The following is a 20,368-nucleotide window of genomic DNA, read 5'->3' on the forward strand; positions in this document are numbered from 1 at the left end:
GCCTGGCATTGTTTTGCATATCAGCACAGGTGATACTAACTGTCTGTATGTTGGTAATAATTCAAAGGTAACCACAGTTTGCTCCATTCATTCAGCACAGGTTGTCCTTAACCTGCTTGGTTCCTGCTAGGAACCATGTTCTGGGCATCTCATATTAGGTGAACATTTGGCAAAAACCTGATGAATCTTGAAAGCGGTTAGCAAAAACACTTAATAGGACCTATAGGTCCTTTACTGTTCACTATAATTAAGCCCACAATTGAGGATACTCTAAGTCTAAATAGAATTATATAAATGAATGCTAGAAATTATTACCAATTATCTCTGATGGTCACATATGGAGGAAAGTATACTTTTCAAAAACAATAAGGTCAGTTAAAAAGCATCCAGGATACCAGACATTTCCCAGCCACTCACTCATCAAAGTGTAACGTAATGTAAGATTTCCGTGATGACAGTGCACCGAATGTCCACGCAAAAGGTCCTTTCCCCAATTAAAATCCACATGTCACCAATGAACTGCATGTCCATGAAGGACAATAGGCGTGTTACAGGAAAATCCTCATCCTTTGTTTTAAAAAGCACCTCCCTGGCCATCATCTCATCATACTGTCTGGAATTGTATGGGACCCATAGGCTCTGAAGAGGTTGTGACCATCCAAGCAGAACACATGGAAGAACCTCGTCATCAAAATGACTCTCATGTCCTCCTGTAAAGTGTGTGTGTGTGTGTGTGTGTGTGTGTGTGTGTGTGTGTGTGTGTGTGTGTGTTTTCGTCTTATCCACATAGAGCCATAGAATACCCATACTGGCCATGTCCTAATAGGCTATCATTCAGCAAAAATAGGAGACCTACAAGCTCACAACGCATCATATTGTAGACTTAGGCAAAGAAACTTGATGTAGAGGGTCCTAGTATAGACCCTTGGGGCACTACGTTCAGTTGAGTATTTACTGTAAGTGGTTAAATACATTATATAGGAATATATATATATATATAGGATACCATCATACTGCTTAGCAAACAAAATAGTTATAGGAAGTAATGTAGCTGGTGTCCCTACTTTACAACCAGGCGCCTTTGTGACAACGGTCCTCAAGTTGCAATGGGTTTCATGGAAACATCGTCCGGCCAGAGAGGGGTAAGTGTGAGTCACTCGGATCCAGAATGAGCGTGGTAGCACCCCTGGCCGATTGAAGAGGACCTATCAACACTCTCTCCAACTACTGTGGGGGTACAAGAGAACAAGTGCGTAAAGCAGAATTTTGTGAGGCCCCAGGGCCCCTTCCGAGTGGCTTGAGAACATTTTTCCTATGATCTTGCACCCCAGGCTTCAGATAGCAAAAGGATATGAGCTAATGTTTCGGGAAATGTTATCAACCTCCAAGCCAGTCTGGTCCAATCAATATTGGATATACTTCGCTATCCTTTGCGATGGGGATAAGGGACAACAGATGGATGTCAACTCTCGCTTACCTCAAGAGAAGGTAAGCGACAGGTTCTCTCATGTACAACGCGCTCTCACACACACACACACACACACACACACACACACACACACACACACACACACACACACACACACACACACACACACACACACACACACACACACACACACACACACACACACACACACACACACACACACACACACACACTTACAGTAAATTTCAAGCACAACTCAATACAAAAAACTGTTTACTGTGAGTGGACGACCCAATAAAGCATTACACTTGTTTACAAGAGGGTCCACCTTGTTCAATTCATCATAAAATGTAGAGACATACAAATATACAATTCTATATAGCCAAAGTTTGGAAGCGCTCGTTGGAAATTACTCAACCGTCCTGCATACCACCTGTGTTACAAGCACTTCCAAACTCTGACAATAATCAAATGCAGGGCATTTTTTTGACAGAAAGTAGCTCATAAGGTTTCTATGGTGGATTTTTATGAAACAAAAACTTTGCAGATAGAAAGAGGACAATTCAAGCTTTTCGTACAGCTGCAATGTTGGTGAGTTTAACATTGTTTAATGCAATCAGACAGGACTTTTCTGTTTGGATGAACGGGCTGTCAAGGCCAGAAAGTAGTTTTTTGCCACTCAGTGGGCGTTCCGGCATAACTTCCAGGTACGATGATGTCATGTGCATACCCTCTATTGAACTCAACAATAACAATATTTTCTTCATGTAGATCACTGATTCTCAACCTTTTTTCAAGGACCCCCAGTCTGATAGGATTACTATAGAGGGTATGCACGCGACATCATCATCATACACGGAAGTTATGCGGGAACGCCTACTGGAGTGGCAAAAATCTATTTTCTGGCCGTGGCAGCCCACTCATCCAAACAGAAAAGTCCTATTTCATTCCATTAAATGAGTTTAAACAACAATTAATTCACTTTGCCACTCCATCTGCCATTCACTTTATGCATGCGCATACCCTCTATTGGTAAGACTCAAATTGACACTGTAAAAGACTGCACAGATGGAATCAATTCGTTTTTTCTCTCCATTTGTACAGTCTCAGTGTTACAGACCTGTAGAGGTTCCTCGACCCCCCGTTGACAATACCGATATAGATAATGGTTAAATCGCAACCGTTAAGTATGTTAAGTATGTACATGAGTCACATGGTCAACTGCTGGACAGCAGGCCTCCAAAACCAGGAGATGGGAGCCAGCAGAGGTCCAATGAATCATGTCAAGACAATTCCAGTCTCCCTCATTCTCCGCAAACCTCCCCTCCTCGGAACTCACCTCCCTCCCTCCTACCCACCACGGCCTCTTAGTCACTGCGCGGATGTGTCACTGTTTCTATCAGTTTAGAGGTTCATGCCCACTGAAGCGCAGCGAGGGAGGTGATCTCCGGAGTGCCAAGACTCAAGTCCTCCACCCCTCCTCCTTTACCCCCTTAAACCCCAACACCCCTCCATTCCCAATGGCACCCGACCACCACCACCACCACCACCACCCCGGCCCCCGGGTCGTCGTGTGATGGGGGCTAATGACCCCGCCTCCGCACCATCGGCCTACGCAGCTTCCAGGGGTATAAATGGAAGGTGCAACGGGGAGAGAGGAAGGAAGGAGAAAACGGGGTGATCGTCGAATCAAAAAGAAGAAAAGATGGACTCGTCTGTGATGAACTGGGCACTCACCGTCCTGACGGGCACTCTGCTGTGGAGCGCCGGTTGCTCAGCGGCACCCATGGAGTGCAACTTCAACGCCAGAGGTAAGATGGCTGCATCTGGACTTCTTTCATCATCAGGACCTGTGGGGATGACTCTTCATTTTCCATGGGGTTTATTTAGCCAGGGCTGCAACTATCGATTATTCTCTTTGCAAATATTATCATCAATTGTTATTATCAATTATTGCAGATCTCAAGTTCACAACACTTTGGAATATGATTGCGTTGCGAGCTTGTAGATCACAATGCGTCCCCGCTCAAAAATCACTTGTTTGACTTAAAACACACATTTTGGGGATAATGAAATTGTTTTAGTTTAATTAACCGTTACACCACTAGGGTCCATCTGTCTTTTCTTCCCATAAAATCATTCCATCAAGCCTGGGTGTAAAAAATGTGTTGCTTGGATGTGTGTATCTCACTCGATATTTCGTTCAACATAAAATCAAGTCAAATTTCGTCAATTTGTCTCTTTGACTTGAACTCACAAAAACGGTGCCGATAACCTTAAGTCAATGCTTGATATTGTCCCCATGCAGCGGTGTGCGTGCACGAGGGGAGACACTACACCCTGGGGGAGAGCTGGATGGAAGACGGCTGTCTGCAGTGCACCTGCCTGCACCCTGTCGGCGTGGGCTGCTGTGGGACGTGAGTACACAAACAAACACAATAATGCACATGTTTGGTCTCTTCAACCTGGTTCACACTGTAGCGCAGCCGGCTTCAGGCAACACCTTTTTTTATCAACTTGATCACAAAGACATTCTGGTAACACTTGCTACAGCATATGCATCCCATGTCTATAATGCAATTATAACCATAAATAATGCACTATAATCTACTAAAGACTGGATAATTATATGAGGAAAAAGAGGTTGCGCATCAGCAATGGTTTTCAGTGGAGTGCCAAATCCAAATCCAGTATTGGCACACACCAAAAAGGAAAAGCGTTCCTTTTTGGTGTGTGCCAAAAAATAAATGGAAATGTGAGTACTTTGTCCACCGCTTGTTTAATTTTTGGATGTGCTACCTTTTTGGATTTTTTTAAATTCCTATTCTTTTGATGTATACTGGATAATTATAGTTGCCTTGCTATGCTTTATAACAGTAATCATAACACATACGGGGCAGGCATTTTATAATGACTTAGGTCATGTATAACTAAGCAATGTAATCCGTTTATAACGCTACAAGTACAGGTAAGCAAGCACTCATAATGCAATTATACCATTATACAGCCTCACCATTATAAAGAGGTCAAGTATCATAATACTTCATAACTACAGGTCACTCACAGATCTTTTCTTATCTATATAATATGATCTACAAATGTGGAATGCTAGGGCTAACGTTATCAAAAATGACCCTGTCCCAAGTTCCAGACATTTTGTACTGTAGGTAGATAGTGATTACCATCATGTAGCCTACATTTGAAACAAATTCTTATTAGGCATTTTTTTTGTTGATTCATTTAGATAAGCGTGCATCTAGTCAGTTTCCGGTACACCACCCCAGATTTGTAACTTGAGCCAACCCCAATTGCTCCCCACCTCCAGTGCTCAAATTGTGTAATCTCACCTCCTGAATCTCCAATTGAATAACAGACCCTTTTGTGCAGTTGTTGTAGATTGGCTGTCAGAAAAGTGATCTCTCGGTCTCTCTCAGTGTCCATCGGCCAGTAGATTTCCCCCCGTGGTGCGAGGTGAGCGTGGACGCGGTCACCTGTAAGGTGTCCCTGGTGCAGGCGTCCGACCGCCGTCTGCCCTGCACCCCGGGAGAGGAGAACCAGGACCCTAGCCACGGATCACTGAAGCTATACAGCAGCAGCTCCAGGGATAGCCAGTCAGTCACTCAGACGATCAGTGATTAATGGACACCATCTGTTCCGTCGTCCTACACACACAACAGGCTCAACTACACTATCGTTGCATTAACCATTTTTACATACCATGTTAAGTGCACAACATTAAACCGCATGGAGCGTTCTTGGGACTGCTCACAACGTTAACTTGTACAGTACCAGTATCAGCTGTTTTTGCTATTTTTTGAAAATGTCTGAACTTCTTGACAATGGCAACATATATTCCCAAAATAGGGATGCCAGGTTGACAGTGGTTAAGCAATTGAGGGAAATGTCTCTTTTTGTGTTCAATATCACAAATTATAAGTATACCGGTAGTAGTATTTATCATTGTCTGGACAACCAACTGCATTTTAGTGTAATGTGTTTTAAAGTAGTACTGCATATTATTTCTATAAAGGTTCATAGCAGAGATACCCAGCACTCTTTGAGAAAAATGTACTCTCGTATTTAAAGGCTTATCCAATATCACCCAATGCACTATTGTAAATATCAGCTCATAAAACAATATAGTAATATATTTGTTATGTATGGAAGCCTGTTTAATATCCAAATAAAAGTATGATATTGGAAAGAAATGACTCCTGTATTTCAAATCACACTTTAAGTTAATGAATAACATCTTGGTGCGGATTTCTTACACTGGAAAAGAGACAGTTATAAATCACTTGCATAATGAACCATTTTACATAATAATAAAGAGCAGAATGCATGTGGGCTGTTGAATACATGGTTCCAGAATTAAATAAATACAGAAATGCAAAATGACCATGGATATAGTTGCACTTTACAAAAGGTGATATATCTCCCTAAAAAGGAAGAATGTATTAAAAGTTAGACTGCACTGCCAAATGCATGTTAAAATACATACAAGCAAAAAAGGCAAAAAATAAAAATAAAAATAAACTACTACATACTTTACATACTGGTATGGAGTACATTTTAAATTCTGAATATACAAATGGAAATGTTCTCCTTTTTCCAAAAATACTCTCCTCTTCCCTTATCCAACAGTACAGTTTTGAGAAGACAAAAAGAAAACCACAAATTACACACACACACACACACACACACACACACACACACACACACACACACACACACACTTTAAGCCGTTGGTCCCTGTAAACTCACATGCACACTCTCCCTCTCTCAGATGTTGATGCTGTTGCTCCCTGAAAACTGGGACATGTAGGACGCCAGGTTTGGATTGGTGGGCAGGATTTTGATGGGCAGATTCCAGCTGAATGTATCCACGTCCACGTGCTCCGCCCCCGTCCAAACCGTGACTTCCGATTGGTTCTGCTGTACAGTGGGCGGCTCCATGGGCTCCCGGGCGGTAACAAACTCAAAGTGAAGACGCCACCTCAGAGTCACTGTAAAAGGACAGGGTGTATGTCCGACAATCATGTTAGTGGTCAGCTGTTATCAATTTACACCAGTACACAACACCACAATAGGAATGAAGCTTATAATAATAAAAATGAATAGAAATGTCATGAGAACATTCCAGGTGACTGTGGGGGGATAAAGGACATTTTCCTTTCATCAGTTTTATAGCAGGGTGTCCAAGGGTGCCGATGCTTGTCGTTGCAGTGCGTTGCAAGTGATTCAATTCAAAGGAGCTTTATTGGCATGAGAAAACATTAACATTGCCAAAGCAACTGTCAAAAAAAAAAATATATATATATGTCACATTGGGTCGTTTATGGTAGCTAATACAGGGTATAAAGCTCTTGGAAAGGAATTTGTATAGTATAGTACAGCAGCAATCCTTTGCAGCCACTTTGGGACAAATAGCAGTATTTCTTTCCTCAAAACTATATACCAAATAGTATACAAAAAAAAAGCCTTAGATTTAAATGAAAAGGGTAGCAGTTCTGTTTATTATGCAAGAACGGCAAGCATAAACGTGTGGGATTGGGAACTTGACCGCTCGCACTGCACACAGATGTGTCACTTTACACTTTAAGTCGCAAAAAGACCCGTTGCCGCGTAAACTCCGCGGTTTACGTTACGTTGCAAAAAACGTTGCTATGGAAACAGATATTCTTTGCAGCTCGGTGCTTGCGTGTGGTATCATGGTATGACCAGTTAGTTCAGGGGGGGGGGGAAACTTTGACGATGGAGAGGGCCACTATATTTCCTCACTCACTCCAGAGGGGCCACATTGCAGATTACTGTTCTCGCAAAAATAGCAGATCTACAAGCTCAAAACACGTCTCAGTGTGACGCGTTTTGAGCATATAGATCAGCTATTTTTGCTATTTTTCCAATTTAAATCCTGAAAAGTAACATTATTTAATTTCAAATGCCTTTAATTATACTTATGTAATGTTAACTTTGAGGGCCACATTAAGCGACGGTGGGGGCCGCATGTGGCCCCCGGGCCGCCAGTTGCCCATGTATGAGTTAGTTGCATACCAAATCATTTGTGTGGGTTTGGGCTTCACAGTAGAACAGAACCTACCTCCTACCATAACAAGAGCATATTGAGAAGGGCTGTGCACTTTAGGAGTCTTTCATAATACAGAGGGGAAAATATCTAAAATTTAAAAGAAAAGAAAAACACGATATTAAAGTACACAGGTCACACTGACCTATGTCTGTGCTGAACCCTGGCGTGACGTTGAGGGGGACGTGGAGGGAGAAGTGGCTGGAGGCCGTGTGGAGGCAGGACTCCACGTGGCGGCCGTGGCTCGTCACGCTGAGCGCCTGGCCGGGTCGCCGCTGGTACTGCTGCTGGATCTCCTCCTCGCTCTGGAGGCTCACCGAGTACTGGGACACACGGAGCACCATTAACTTCATACTGTGTGCAATATGTACACAATTTACAATTTAGGCATTTAGCAGACGCTCTTGATCCAGAGCGACTTACATTAAGCAAAAACAAAAGCATGGCATACATCACATAATATAAAAAAGTAGTTATCATGAATCATGTATAAACTAAGAACGTAACAGTGGAGTATCTATGTCAACTATACTATATTATATATTATACAATATACATTAGTCATAGTACTATAAAGTGCTATGACTACATAAAATGCAATTCTAGTGCTGTCTACGTAACAAGCTATAAGTCTACATGAAGTGCTATCAAAGGGGCTAGGCTAGGGCAAGTGCTACGGGCCATGGTGGAGTCTGAAGAGGTGGGTTTTCAGACTACGGCGGAAGATTGGGAGTGAGGCTGCAGTTCTGACTGTGATGGGAAGGGCATTCCATAGTTTTGGAGCCAGAAGGGAGAAGAGTTTGGGACGTGTGGAGCGTTGTCCCGGCGTACACCTCATAGCCATTTTATGTTCATATATTATTCCAAAGACACATTGTAAAGCCTGATGTATACTTACTATTAAACTTCATTGCACGAGAGCTTCACGCAAAAACAATAACCAATCTACTGTTGCCATTTCTGTACAACATTACACACCTGTAAGCAGGGGATTTCGCCTTCCGAGAAGTTAAATGTGCCGATGATGTCTTCCCCTAGTCTGTAGATGGTTTTGAAGATGCAGAACTTTGCTACTTTCCCGCGCACGTTGGTGATGTTGAACATGTCTGTGGGGTGGGGGAGGAACAAAGGTTCACAGTTCAAATACTGTACCTGCACATTCAACTGTTTTTGACAACACACTGGGTTCTGGCACATTTTTACATTATATGTATGTAACTTTTCCAAAGTATTTTTACCACGGTGGAACTTGTCGTTAGCTCTTCTAAGCCTTTATTTGACAGGTAGAAGCGGAAAGAGGCCGGAAATAAAAAGAAGAGTAGAGGAGTGATATACAGCAAATTGTGCATTGAGCATTAGAGCCCATGTGGTACCGTACATGCGCTAAATATTTCACTAGTGGGTCGCACAATCACTCAATCAACTGCTTTTTCCATTTGTCTTCCATATTTGTCTTATATGCTTTTGAATGTGAACTTGTAGATAGAAGGTCCCAATGTGATAATAAGTCAAAGTGAAAACGTGCAAGAGGCGGTCTTGAACTCACGGGCGCAGCGTCTTGAAGTGGTGATCATGAGAATGTCCAGGGCTCTCTCCAGGTGCCTGACGTCCCTCCGGCTCCCCTCCTCCTCCTCCAGGAAGGGGTTGGAGGGGAAAACCTCCTCGTCCTGTGGAAATGGCGGCTCTGGCATGCCTATGTGATAGCCATTTTACACACATCACATACATGGGTAAAACGATAGAGATATATATATATATATATATTCTCGCATGCAGCCTTCCCCCAAATATTTGTCAGGAGCATGCGCGCACAACATTAACCCATTTGGACTGGCTGCCGTGGGCACGTTACTTTACCCTTAAGACCGGTTGCCGCGGCAGTTTTGTAATCTTTTTCTGTACGTTTACGGACTCAATTAAGTTTCTCAGAAAGACTTCAGGTTTTAGGGCGTCTTTCAAAAAACTGCCCTAGGAACGCGCAGCAATGGGTATAAAACATAACAGGTGAATGAAATCAAGTTTCATTTTTATTCATGCGGGGCTCGACACGTCATCATGCATCACTTTTTCGTTCAAAGGCAAGTAATTAAAATAGGCTTTTTATGGAATTTTGAAATAAAAATGTCCCGTTGTTTTGGCATGTATCGTTAGGTATGCCCATATGATGACCACGGATATGCTCTAAAAGTGTGAACAACGTATTTTTCATTTCCCTACATCTTTAATATCGTGGAGGAAAACGGTACTCTATAAATTAGGAGGTTTGCTCACCCTGCAAGACCAGCACTCTGAAGGGAACTCTGAGTAGCTTGATGGGAGAGTTGACCCTCTGGCAGCCGATGGTCAGCTTGTAAACGTACTTCACCGACTGACCACGGAAACTAGGGGGACCATCGTTGGGCACGACCTCACTGTATGAATCTGAGGGAGAGAATGTGTGTGAGGGAGGCTTAACCACTTACTGTCTACTTCATTGTACGCCAAAATATCAAATCTACAAGCTTACAACACATTGCACTCTGACCCCTTTTCCACCGGTTGGTTCCCAATGGGAACCGGTTCAGTTCTTTTTGGTTTTTAGTCCATGAGCCAGAGCTCCAAAATTGGTGGGAAAACTATACCATATATTAAATTGTTTATAGGATCAATACAAGTAAATTAATACATGATAACCCTTCCACAGTAGTAGCTTTATCATATTTTCGACTATATTGCATGTTTTCCTACATAATGCCTCATTTGCATATTTAAAAATGTAAAAATTGTAATACAATAAATCATTGTCTTCGTGTAAGTACTCAATTGGGGAAATTTCATGGTGATAATAATCTAATATAGGTATGGTTGTGCACACTCAATTCATAATTACCGTTTCAATTTTGGAGCTCTGGCTCATGGACTAAAAACCAAAAAGAACTGAACCGGTTCTCATTGGGAACCAACCGGTGGAAAAGGGGCCTCAGTGATATATTATGAGCCTGCTATCTTTAAAAAACAATCCAACATTTGCCTATAATTATTACATAGCCAAAATAGGGACGCCGGGAGAAACTAGGCGCAGCTGCTGGACATGAGACTAATTCATTAGAGCGACAGAGAGAGAGAGGAGTGTGTGCGTGTACGTGCATGTGTACGTCAATGTAACAAAGGTGCAGACGATCAGAAATCAGCAGAGAGTGAGCGACGTTTGCGCAACTCTATGCCGAATTGAAGTGAACTCGGCCCCAGACTTTTTTTTTCTCTCCCTGGAAATAAAAATGTCTCGGTTTCCGAGGCTATGTGGAAGCAGACGAAGAGTGACTTACAGGTTTTGCTCTCGCCAGGGTCCAGGCGTAGGTCACAGAAGAGGATCTTGGGCGGTGTGTCCAGCATGCACTGGCCTCGTTCTCCTGGGAAACACGAGAATCGGAGGTTAAAAAAACCACTTTCAACCTGGTGGGCCCCATTTTAGGCACGTCATTAAATATTTTCAAAAATATTCAAAATTGTCCATTCTAAAATAGCCAAATATATCGGATGTACAAGCTCGGAGTAGTTTGTTATTTTCACTATTTTTGCATAACACTTGTGTTTTGAAAATTTGAAATACAACAATGTCATTCTCATAATTAATACATTATAAATGGTAAATGGTGCATTTATATAGCGCCTTTATTCAAGGCGCCACACACACACACACACACACACACACACACACACTGATGCCAGAGGAAACCATGCAAGGCACCAACCTGCATCGGAAGCAATTAGGGGTTCAAAGTCTTGCTCAAGGAGTCAAGGACACTTCGACACCAACTCTGGGGGAGCCCGGGTTCGAACCGGGAAACTTGTGGTTCCCATCCGGTCACTCTACCCCCTGAGCCACTGCTGCCCCATTATATGTAGTACAATACCATTTCTATTTAGACCTGAGGCCGATTCTAAAAACCTAACCTAATAATAGGTTTTCTGAAAACCTTAAAATTCGTATTCAAAAAAATAATATATGTTGCTATATGTGACACAGAGCATGGGGCACATCCTGCATTTAAGGTAAAACACCACATAGGTTACACGTCTAAATGGGTTAAATAGTAGATTGCATACGTAGATTACAAAAGAAAAACACTTGCAAACTCTTCAGCTCCTCAACATAAGATTAATAGCAAAATAAATAGTCCCCAAGATCAGTGACCAGATTATACACTGACCAACGTGACCTAAAAAAATGCCCAAACAGATTCTTCTGATAATTGTCACATGGGGTCAGTGCAAACAGTGAACAGAAGGACAATATATATATAAAGTTAATGATTCCAAACTCCCATCTCACTTCAAACCATGCATCTTCCTTCAACACTACCATTCTCGCCATTTTGTCTCCCCTTTCCTCCCTCACTCCATCCATCAGTAGTGGATTCATCCACATCACTGACCTCTGCTTGGAATGAGCACTGTGTCGCTCTCTGCCTGGACATCCTGCTTGTTGCCCTGCATCGGCAGAGCCACTCTGCCCTCGCTGGCATGAAACTGACAGTGGATCTGGGCACTGGCCCATGCCAGCATCTCACTGTGATACAAGGCAGGGGAGACAAGGGAGCGGGACAGTTATTTTTCTAGAGACGCATCTCAAATCAACAGAAAATTGGTTACGACAAGTTCACAATTTAACGTGGACATCCTTGAGAAACAATAATCCTTAACAATGGCCAATACCTGCTGGCAGAGGTCGAGAGGTGGGACATGGGGTTGGTGAAGGTTATGAGGCACTCCATGAGCTCCCCGGCCAGGAACACCGGACCCCGGGCCATGGAGGCCACGACCTCAATCATCTGGATAATGCGAGACAGATAAAAGTTCAGCTGAGACTGAGAGGCGAGCTCATCTACAGTAGCCATAAAAGAATATTAAAGGAAGGCAGAAAATAAATGTAATCAAATGCTTGCTGTTGCTACAGTCAATCCAGGTCATTTTACTGAAACCAATTTATGCACATTTAGATGTTTATGAACTGAAAGGACAGTGCTGTTACTTGTCAAGTTGTCCACTCAGCAATAAATCAACTTGTTTGTGGAGCTTGCCTGATTGATTGAAATATTTATTAACAGTTTGCAGAATTACAGTAGGCTACATTTCAAGCACACACTCAATACAAAGACTGTTAACTGTGAGTGGACGACCCAATTAAGCATTACACTCGTTTACAAGAGGGTCCACCATGTTCAATTCATCAAAAGTGTTCACTGTTAACTTAGCTAAAGTCGGTAGTGGAGTGGGTACTAGGTTACTCGATATCCTGGACTGTTGTACGAACCTTGGTCTTGAATCGGACTGCAGCAGCCTTTATACGCACACAATCCTAAAACAACCTCTGTTCTTCTACTGGAGACATACAGGACAAATATAATGTGAGGCTTTCTCCTACCTACAGGCATCAAAACACAGCTAGCAAAGACACGCTATAAACAATAACAATAATGGAGAATGCCAGATCCGCTGCTGCACTATCAAACACTAACCGCGGGGTTGGAACACGTAACTTTGTCCACGCAAAAACGAGGGAACACACTTTGCATGCTAGATGTTATGCAACAAGAAAACACTGAAGCATAGTCAAAGCAGATACAATGCTATTCTGAACACGAATTAAACATGATGGAATAAAGTAATAAACCCATCGCAATGTTTTGGTTGGACTGACTGGACACCGAGAGAAAGCTCCGTGGCATAATGTGACGTAACGGACTCTACGATGAAAGCTGTAAAATGGGGGAAGATCTTCACTCACTCAGATACATTAGATCAGAGAGTGAGAGAGACCACATTAATTAGATGCATTGTGTACATCTGTCGCAGCCTATACTTCGTACTTCAGTGCTAGGTGATTCAAGCAAAAAATGTCACCCCAAACCGTTGCAATTTATTCTAAGTCAAACTTGAGCAGCGACTATCTATGGTTGGCTGAACCTCCCCTATGTTTCCAGTACAATTGGTTCGGCCTCGCAGCAGGAGAGGCTCGCGTTTTATTTTGATATATTATTGACGAGTTAAACCCCCCCCCCCCACACCCCCTCCTAAAACTTCGTCACTTACACACCTACCTACAGATAGTCCGGGCACAATATTTGCGCACAGGACAGCAGTTGAATCATGTCTGTTTATTTCTCTGGACTTTAATCATGTGTGACACCAGTGTTGCCAACTCTCCAGTGACGGAAGTAGCTAGTGGCTCCTCGAAAAGTCGCTAAAAGTCGCCAGGGGTGGGATATGCGCGCGCGTAGCGCGCGCCGCCCCTAGCGACTTTTTTGCGTCCCTAGCGACTTTTAGGCGCCCCTAGCAACGAAAATATGTAGCCAGCCCAGAAAAACATTTGTCATTTATGTGCACTTAGTTTGTATCATCTCTTCATTTGATAACACATCGTTTAAACTCATTGTAATATAAAAAAAACATACCTCAATTCAACTAATGTTTAGAACGCTATTTTGTTCCGATCCATACAGGAATTAGAAGGTTAATACTTTATGCATCAGAGTGTGTATTTTATTTTTACTAGCAGACTAAACTGAGCTGCCAGTGCACTGCTTCCTCCTTTCTTGCTCTGTCGAGCTCGAGGGGCGCGTTCGGAAATACCGCACCGGAGCGCACTCGCCTAGGCAGAGCAAGAAAGGAGGAAGCACTGGTAGACAGTCTGTGCAGTGTGCACATAACCGAGCCGAGGAAGCCACTGAGCCTGCTGTGACCTGTGAGCCAGACCAGACGCGCCGACCACTTTTAGTTTTGCCAATTTCGCGGATTTGAGGCTGAGAAAAAAAAAAAAAAAGATTTTATCTCTGGCGCATATCTGGCGCCTGTCAACACGATTTGTCCCCAATTCACCAGGGGAAAAAAGCTAGATTTCTCGCCAGAAGCTTTTCACTAATTCAGTCGCTAGGGGGGTCTGGAAAGAAGCTAAATATGACGACAAATCCGCTAAGTTGGCAACACTGTGTGACACACGCGAGTAGTTTTTAAGACTATTCCTGCTTTTGCCACAAGAGGGCGCTTGTAGTTAGTTTTATAAAGGTCAAGCAATCATCCCTTGCAATACAGAATTGTCCCTCCCTTATTTAGAAACTAAATTACCCTTATTCAGATTGAATGGCACAAGTAAAATCTCAATTTCTTTGCAACGGGCCATTGCACTGGCAGTGGCAGTGTTTTACCTATACTTGTGAGGACCTGCTTGGATTCATGGTGAGTGGGCTGGGGCACCGACGATCTGCAAGCTCACAACGCACAATATTGGAAATATATTGTAGATATTGTAGATATCCACGGATTATAGCCCGTGTATATCTACGGCTTGCCAATATAGTTTCAATGTATTGATTTATATACAGTATAACAGTATGCAGAATGAGTACATTTAATTCAAACAAAGGTACAACTCAATACAAAAACTGTGGACACTATGATGAAGCATTACACTGGTTTACAATAAGGCCCACCATTTTCAATTCATCAGAACATTTAGAGACTTATAATTATACACTTCTATAAAATCAGGAATGATTGAATGTAATATATCAGGTATATCAAGTTAGTTTCAGCCTTCTAGTGGAATCGTACTGTGTCTTATGGGTTAAGAATTAATTGCATAATTATGTACCATAATATGACATAAGATTCAGGAATACCCCAAAGATGTATAAGTTTGTAGTAATGTAACCTTAAGAGGCAGCAGGCATTTCTCTGGCAGAGGATGGGGGTTGACACACATTTACGAAGTGAACACTTATGGTAATATAGATGTGACATGTAAATGGTTCAATTGAATAACATTGATTTATTGATTTATAAACAGTATAACTGATAAGGGATAACCTTGTTCCTTACTTTGGGGAATTAACCATTGTTTAAGTTTAACAGTTTAAGTTTAAACTAATCATATATACAGGCACCTGTAGGTGTCCACTGTAGGTCACTGTTGCGCCAACAGAGGTGAGGGGGTCAGTTATGTCCTCAGAGTCAGACCGCACCCACTCCAGGGACACACCAGCTTGGACACAGATCGTTAAAGTCCGGCCACTGCGGCCAGTCTGATGAAACTACAAAGCCCAGGAGCGGGTGTCCAGTTTCCCACTGGGGTTCCTTTTGAACCCAAGAAAGTGGGGCTCTGACTTCCAGGCTAACAGGATCTTGAGTCTCCTCAAATCAAGGAGCAGGGAACATCTAGCCAGCTCCCCAACATCCCTGTCATTCAGCATGCTCAATAGATGGGATATTCACATGCCATGTATATCGTGAATGTGAACTCAGACAAGATGATGTTTAATTTGTTCTTTCCATTCTCCTGCAATGTTGAACTTATGCCCGAGACAAGAGTATGTCTCATGAATGGAGTACACCCATATGCCTTTTGTGGCTATATAATGTTCTTTACATTGCGTTTTGGGGTGGTACCACCAATTTCCTCCGCTCCTTCTCTCATACAGCAAGGCACATTTTATGTCCTTATCTTCTAGGCCTGACCACCACTCAAGAAATAAATCTATCCTGGCGAGCATGTTTTTAATTACTCTCTCTTCCCTGGAAGCCAATGGACATGATCACCTGCATAGCCCTGTTAGGGATAATCACACCATGGGGAGGAGAAACAGACATAATCACTTTAACCACTGGTTGATGGCAATTATGAAATTCACTGCACTCCACTCCAGTCTTAATACCTGTCTAAGTGGTTGAATCAGCTGTTTCCCACAGATTACCTGGATGGAGGACTTACTGTAAATGTCTTTCAGGTCAATATACACTTGAGGTAGTTTTATTTCCTCAAGTCACCTGATCATAACATCATGACAAGCACAAATGCATCTCTAAAATCAGGCAGAACACATGCTCATTCATTTGCCCTTGCCTGTTAATAATATGCTTTTTGCTTGTGGGACAAAATATCAGCATCTACTAACCACGGAATGATTCATTCTAGCCAGCATGCATTTCATAAAACCTTATATGTTGTTGGGAGGAGGAATATGTCTCTCCATGTACGTAGATGGTTCTTCAGGAATATGTCTTTCGTGGGAATATGATGGATAAGTGCTCCTTTCCAGGTATCGTGATCTCGCACTCCTATTCTCCAGACAGACATTGAAAATTGTTAGTCTGAACTCAGTCACACACACACACACACACACACACACACACACACACACACACACACAGCTATGTTTATGAAAATACTTTACGGGCTATATCTTGCGCCACCCCTTAAACCTTATCCCTAAACTAATTTGCCATTTTTTACTATTTTTAAAAACCTTTAAAAATAGTTCAAATAGCCGATCTACAAGCTCACAATGTCTCGATGTAGATCGGCTAGTTAAAATAGTAAAAAAATAGCAAATACGTTTAGGGATAAGGGTGGCGCAAGATGGAGCCCTACATGTCTATAGAGAAGCCCATGTTCGATGGTACTGAATTAATACCTCATCTCCTGAAATAAACCCAGATTAAAGTACTCATCAGCGATGAGCAGAGTAATTACAAAACAAGAATTGTGTGAGGATGTTTACTTGGACTGTTAGTTCCACCTGCTATCACCATGGTCATTGAGAGAGTTCCAGGGGGTCCCCAGCTAAATGATAATTAGGAACCAAATGGACCCTTGGGTGTCTGTAACTCAGAGAGTTAGACACTGTCAGAGTTAAATTAACTTTGATTTTACAATGGAGTATCAGAGATAGGCATGGCATTAAATGGGAGCCCAGTAGCCTGTTGCATATGAAGCTGGGGGGGGGGGGGGGTCCTTGAAATGAAAATAGTTGAAAATCACTGCTAGAGCTGTACAAATCTCCTCTTATGGGGGTCGCTCATGGCATGTGTTTTCTAATGGGGGGTCCGTGGGATAAAGAGTGTCATTTTGTGGGTCCTTGACATGAAAACGTTTGGGAACCACCTAAATCAGACATGAATCAATTCGTTTTTGCATAAATACCCCACATGGAATAGACAGTTACATTTCTAGGCAAATGAAGGAGTGCAGAATTAAGGGGAAAAAGAGAGAAACATTCCAGGATCACTGCATTCTATATCTTTTTATTCAATGTCTTCTTTTTAAATAAGTGCTTTCAACAGGCAACCAGGATGCCGTACAACAAAAATAACTCAGTCATAAGAACAGTGTATGGCACACACTCTCAACCACCTGCTCATCTTTTCTTCCACATGCATTCACATTACAAAGCACAACTTCTTGTGCACAAAGAAGCACGCGCACACGCAGACACACACACACACACACACACACACACAAACACACCATTGTGACACACAATATCGCTCACAAATACGCTGTGATTCCCTGACTTGTAGAACACACCACAAGTGCACCATACACCTCTTGATAATCAAAGACGACGCAAAAACTGCCCACTCATTCAAAAACAGCATCAAACATCGTAATCATCGCAACAGTAATACTAGGCATGACATTCCTCATCGTAGCATCGTTATCATCATCAGTCAAAAAGCATTTACAGTAGGAAACATACGCGGTCCAGCCATCTAGACCAGGAATAAAAGTGTTTTCATGCCAAAAAGAATTATTGTCATCGTGTCATCCGTCACAGACCTCAGTGAGATCTAGTATACATGTCCATTTACAGCAGAAAATGACATCCAAGTTGTAACAACCCCAGCCCAGCAGAGGGCGTCAGGAGTCCACGTTACCGGGCGAGCCACTGGCTAGTGGTCAAAAAGGTCCATTATCCTTTAATGCAGTTACAGGCTCAAGCAGAACAGAAAGCATAGGAGTGTTAAGGGGAGTCATCTGATCCTAGATCAGTCAATGGGGGGGAGGGGGGGGGGGGGGGTCTGCTTCCTCTAGACACGTCCAATATTTATTACCATGTCATCTGCAGCAAATTACATGTTTGGAAAAGAGGTGGGGGTATTGCTGAGTTGAAACCTGTGCAAACTAGTAAAGACCCACTGATTTCCAGGACGGGGCAGATGATGCGAGGAGGCATCGGGGAGCGGATCAGCACCGCTACACGTCGGAAGGACCAGCGCAGACCTGAGCGGACCCGACTGGTGCTCCTCGACGCTCGCAGAATGCGGAGGGAACAATCGGCTGGCCTTTTTGCCGTGGCAGAGCAAGAGTTTGGCATCCAGCTTTGGTGACCGGCATGAAATGAAGTGGCCGTGGAGAAGGAGCCGAATCCTACCACTCGCACAGTTCTGCATTTCCTGCGGGAACTAACCAGGGAACGCGACGCTGGCTCAGTGGGGGCCAGAAGAAAAGAAACCATCACCTGCTGAGGACACACCCAAAAGATAACAAGAAGCTTATAGAGGACAGTTCTGCAACCCTACAAAACAAGGTGAACAGCAGAATAGCCACGGCTAGCTAGTGAACCCACTGCCTTTTCCCCCCCTGGTTCCCGGGTTGGTTCCTGGTACATTTTGGTGTCGAGCGGTGTGAGACTCATGTCAGAGTCCCTGGCAGGGACAGTCCTGGCTCTGGGTTGGTGCCGCCGGTCGTGTTCGTCGTCGCGGGGTTCAGGCCCTTGGTCCCCGCGTGGAGCAGCCCGCGGGAGGAGGCCGTGTGGTCCCCGTTCAGGTTCTTGTAGGGGTTCCTCCGCGGCGGCGTGGCACGCAAACACATGGAGGGGAAGCGGAGGCCCGCCAGGCAGCAGCCGGGGCAGGAGACGACCTCCTCCTGGTCCACGGAGTGACCGCTGCCCGAGCCGAACGGAGGAGACGGGCCGGCGGGGTCGCTGCCGAGGGTGGAGTGGTAGCCGTTGGAGGTGGTGGCCCAGCTGAGCGGGCCGCTGCTGATGACCACGTTGTTGTTGTCCAGGTTGGAGAGCGGCGGGGGGAGGCACGGCGGGCCGTTGGAATTGGCGCCGCCCCCCCATCCGTTGGAGAGAGGCGGCGTGGAGGCCTGGGAGGGTCTGGAGTAAGGGGACGAGGAGGTGTCCAGCGTGTCCGGGGAGCTGGTGCAGTCCATGGGCTCCCCGAGGTCTCCGTACAGAGACAGAGGCTCCAGGGACTCGTCGGCCGGGTCCGACTCGTCCTCCCGCGGTTCCTCCTCTACGAGCAGCGACGTCTCGTTGTTCCCGTCCTCCCTCTCCTCGCTCGGTTCCGACGTATCGGTGAACACGGTGGACAGAGGTCCCCTGTCCTCTTCCGTGAGGACGGCGAAGGGGCTCGACGTGAGGTTCGGCGGAGGGGTGCAGGGCAGCGAGTTGCACCGCCGGTGCCTCCTGGACGGACGGACTGGGATCTCCCCCGACGAGGGGTCGCCGTCGTGGCTGGGGGAGGGAGGAGGGGGGAGGGTGAAGGTCAGGGAGATGACCGACTTGCTGGGCGTGTCGAACAGCTTGATCTTGCCGCCCTTGAGGTCCTCGCGCAGGGAGAAGGGGTTCACGCGGGTGGGAGGGGTGGACTGCTGCGGCATGGCCAGCGGCGGGGGGAGCACGTCCGACTTGCTGCGGCAGAGCCGGGCGTCGGCGGGGATGGAGAGGGAGTGTCTGCGCAGGGGGTCCACGTCTGGGTTCATTACTGAACAGGACAGGGAAAACACAGAGACAAGAGACGACGATGATGATTTCATCATGACGACTACAGCCACTTTAAAACACATTCTGACCCGAGATCAGATTCTAAAACCTGACAGTTTTCTGAAAAAGAAACGTTTCTGTGTCAGTCGTTCTTCGATTTTTCAAAAAATAGCAGACCTACAAGCTCGTAGCGCGCCACTCGGTGGCGCGCTATGAGCTTGTAGATCTGCTATTTTTGATAGCATAACATAATGCTAACACCAAAATGGGTTGAGCTGCACACACACACAACCATTGTGTTCTTAATTATAAACTACAATACATTAT

The 20,368-nt window shown here is 44.3% G+C and overlaps 3 protein-coding genes across 4 annotated transcripts in view; 1 reads left to right on the plus strand and 2 right to left on the minus strand.

Moving 5' to 3' along the window:
• Positions 1-3,100: 3,100 nt before the first annotated feature.
• msmp1 (microseminoprotein, prostate associated 1) lies at positions 3,101-5,037 on the plus strand (the record flags this gene model as incomplete). Its single annotated transcript, XM_080792044.1, is given in 4 exon segments — positions 3,101-3,240; positions 3,738-3,846; positions 4,864-5,014; positions 5,017-5,037. Coding segments are annotated over 4 exon segments (387 nt in total). The 5' UTR covers positions 3,101-3,134.
• Positions 5,038-5,602: 565 nt separating this feature from the next.
• On the minus strand, positions 5,603-13,653 carry rgp1 (GP1 homolog, RAB6A GEF complex partner 1). Its single transcript, XM_080792535.1, has 10 exons — positions 13,595-13,653; positions 12,808-12,875; positions 12,210-12,325; positions 11,930-12,063; positions 10,820-10,903; positions 9,786-9,935; positions 9,061-9,207; positions 8,493-8,620; positions 7,660-7,837; positions 5,603-6,435 (listed from the first exon to the last, which is right to left on the minus strand). Exons 3-10 carry the CDS (start codon positions 12,323-12,325, stop codon positions 6,212-6,214), a joined length of 1,161 nt encoding a protein of 386 aa, XP_080648661.1. The 5' UTR covers positions 12,808-12,875; positions 13,595-13,653; the 3' UTR covers positions 5,603-6,211.
• Positions 13,654-17,557: 3,904 nt separating this feature from the next.
• tesk1b (testis associated actin remodelling kinase 1b) overlaps positions 17,558-20,368 on the minus strand; it is a 29,489-nt gene continuing 26,678 nt past the window's right edge. For both annotated transcript variants that reach the window (XM_080791857.1, XM_080791856.1), the window contains exon 11: positions 17,558-20,042. In XM_080791857.1, coding sequence (XP_080647983.1) covers positions 18,964-20,042 — 1,079 coding nt within the window. In that variant the 3' untranslated portion in view covers positions 17,558-18,963. The remainder of the gene's footprint in view (positions 20,043-20,368) is intronic.

The sequence above is a fragment of the Protomyctophum bolini genome (assembly GCF_963924005.1).
Source record: "Protomyctophum bolini genome assembly, chromosome: 20".
Classification (NCBI taxonomy): domain Eukaryota; kingdom Metazoa; phylum Chordata; class Actinopteri; order Myctophiformes; family Myctophidae; genus Protomyctophum; species Protomyctophum bolini.

Coding starts and splice junctions, on each gene's coding strand:
- rgp1 (XM_080792535.1), bottom strand. CDS start 12,325: ATGATTGAGGTCGTGGCCTCCATGGCCCGGGGTCCGGTGTTCCTGGCC. Junction 12,064..12,209: donor CTCTCGACCTCTGCCAGCAG/GTATTGGCCATT, acceptor CTTGTATCACAG/TGAGATGCTGGCATGGGCCA. Junction 9,936..10,819: donor CCCTGGCGAGAGCAAAACCT/GTAAGTCACTCT, acceptor TCTCTCCCTCAG/ATTCATACAGTGAGGTCGTG.